Source organism: Sinocyclocheilus rhinocerous, unplaced genomic scaffold (genome assembly GCF_001515625.1).
Source record: "Sinocyclocheilus rhinocerous isolate Xijiao unplaced genomic scaffold, SAMN03320098_v1.1 scaffold99, whole genome shotgun sequence".
NCBI classification, from domain to species: Eukaryota; Metazoa; Chordata; class Actinopteri; order Cypriniformes; family Cyprinidae; genus Sinocyclocheilus; species Sinocyclocheilus rhinocerous.
The window spans coordinates 1,128,303-1,130,826 of NW_015670981.1; the positions used below are offsets into that span (position 1 = coordinate 1,128,303).

At 39.5% G+C, this 2,524-nt stretch overlaps 1 protein-coding gene across 1 annotated transcript in view; it reads left to right on the forward strand.

The window, feature by feature from the left end:
• The first annotated feature begins 223 nt into the window (after positions 1–223).
• LOC107734522 (mitogen-activated protein kinase 13-like) overlaps positions 224–2,524 on the forward strand; it is a 14,440-nt gene continuing 12,139 nt past the window's right edge. The window contains exon 1 of the mRNA XM_016546495.1: positions 224–597. Within this exon, the coding sequence (XP_016401981.1) occupies positions 485–597 (113 nt within the window). The 5' untranslated portion in view covers positions 224–484. The remainder of the gene's footprint in view (positions 598–2,524) is intronic.

Here is a 2,524-nt window from a genome sequence, read left to right on the forward strand (position 1 = left end):
TCATCAACAGAGGGACAGTTTGAAGATCATAGCCTAAATTGTATTTATTTGAGAATTTGCTAAAACATCCATTTCTATTTAGTTTTTCGCATTCACAGTTAATTAGCAAACATGTTGTGTTAACTGAGCTGAAGAATCACCCGTATGTGTTTACATGAAGGTGAGCAGCAGTGAGTCAATCAAAGCGGCAGTTGTTTGAATTCGAAAGTGGGCGTGTGCGGGGGATCATGACGTCAACGTCAGACAGATCTCAGCGCGTTCGATCACCACGAGCGTTTCAAAGTTTCAATGGCTAGTGATTTAAAGCGTCGATTCCGCGGCCGCTCCGCGCTATATGGAACCATATAAAAGGCTGTGTTATTTTGGCGTGAAAAAGAATCGTTCCTACGCAGTGACCTTTTGGTGCTCGAATGCATAATATCGCGTAGGAGTCGCTGTGTGCGCGGTGAACGTTTGCTCTCTGCCTGTTTTCTTTCATCGCTAAATGGAGTCACGGATGGAATTCAGTCGAGAAGAGATCAACGGTACGGTATGGGAAGTTCCGGACAAGTACCTTTGCTTGAAGCAGATCGGAACGGGAGCTTATGGCAGCGTGTGGTGAGTAGACGCTCGTGAACTGCCTTTCAACAGGTTGCCACATTAAGCAGAACTATGTGGCAAGCCGCTTTAGCATTCATTGCTTCCAACTAACTAGAATTTAGTTAGTAGTAATAGTGACTAGACTACATTCTGTTCATTAGTATTACTTAGGTTTGCAACTAGTCACTATTACAATACTGACAAGTAGGTATTCCATACTTACTCTTTAATTACTCATAAATAAATAGTTAAAGGGATAGTTCACCCAAAAATGAAAATTTGATGTTTATCTGCTTTACCCCCAGGGCATCCAAGATGTAGGTGACTTTGTTTCTTCAGTAGAACACAAACGAAGATTTTTAACTCAAACAGTTGCAGTCTGTCAGTCATATAATGGAAATGAATGGGAATAACGGCTTTGAGAGTCAAATAAACATACTCAAACAAAACCAAATTAAACCCTGCGGCTCGTGACGATACATTGATGTGTAAAGACACGAAACGATCGGTATGTGCAAGAAACTGAACAGTATTTATATAGTTTTTTTACCTCTGATTCACCGCAAATTCTGAACTGTCCTGAGCGCGTTCTCAACAGCCGATGCGTCTACTTCTTCTTCTTGCTTTTCGGTGGATCGCAGACTTAAGTGCATTACCGCCACCTATCTCTCAAATGGACCATTGACACTCTTATCTACAATCTCAATTAGGAGTGTCAATGGTCCATTTGAGAGATAGCTGGCGGTAATTAGAGATAGACCAATATATCGATTTACTGATATTTTCCCGATATTTAAACATTTTACCATAATCGGTTATCGGTTTTGTAATATCGAATTCACCGATAAACGTCGCCATCTTGTGGGTGTTTTGAGAATTGCACGCAGGATCGCCATTGCAGCACTGCGTCTGAGGGGAAACGAGACAACAACAACAGCGTGCATTGGTAAAGCATACGTTCTTGCTTTGCTGTAATTAGTAAACTTCATAACAGCCATTAACGTACATATTAGATGTGTTACATAAATGCCTGAAATGTAGCTAGTTTATGCAGCTTGTCTCTAAGAAACAGAGACGAACTCACACTGAGTCACATAAGATAATCCGTCAAGTCCTGTCCCAATAAAGACGTAACTTTGCATGAATTAAATAATACAGCCACGAATGAACTCATGTTGGAAATAAAAGCGCCGAATTTAATTATCTCTCTGTTGTCTGTGCTCATCATTAGTCTCGTGAAGGCATCTACATTTTGCTGTTCACTTACCGGGTTGATGCTCAGGAAATAGACCCTTTTCACAGTGACGTCAGCTAACTTCCGCTTTCCCGCAAAGCAGTGTATCTGTACTTCCGTTATACCTTTACACCAGAGACTTCTTGGGAAAATGTGGGAAAAACTTGAAATATGAAATGCGTTAGTTAAGAGTTAAGACTAATAATGTTAATGTACTTACAGTCGGGTTATTTTTGCGAACGTTTTTCCGCATCTGCTTTAGATGGGTGGCTTGCTTGCCGCAACTGCTTGCTTTCAGATTTGTATGACGAAACTCGTTATCCAGTTCAAGAATAAAATGGCTTAATATTGAAACAATACAAAAAGTACAGTCGTGTAGTTCTACAGAACTTTGGACTTCTATAATTACTTAAATTCCTCCATTCAATTTCGCTTTAACTACATTTATACTGTGTTTTTACTTTGTGAATTATTATTAATTATTAATATGATCGACCGTATTTTATTTTCGTTATAGGCTATGCAATGTGATCTTTAAAAAACAGCTATGACCTACGTTTTATATTTATTTACACAAATGCTGGCATCTGTTTTTAACTGCGCGTCAGAAAGGAAGTTGCGTCACGTCATGTGAAAAGGGCCTATGCTCCAGCATGGCCACCGCATGTAACTTTTAACAAGATTCACTTGTTTAAAACACCCTAAATTGTA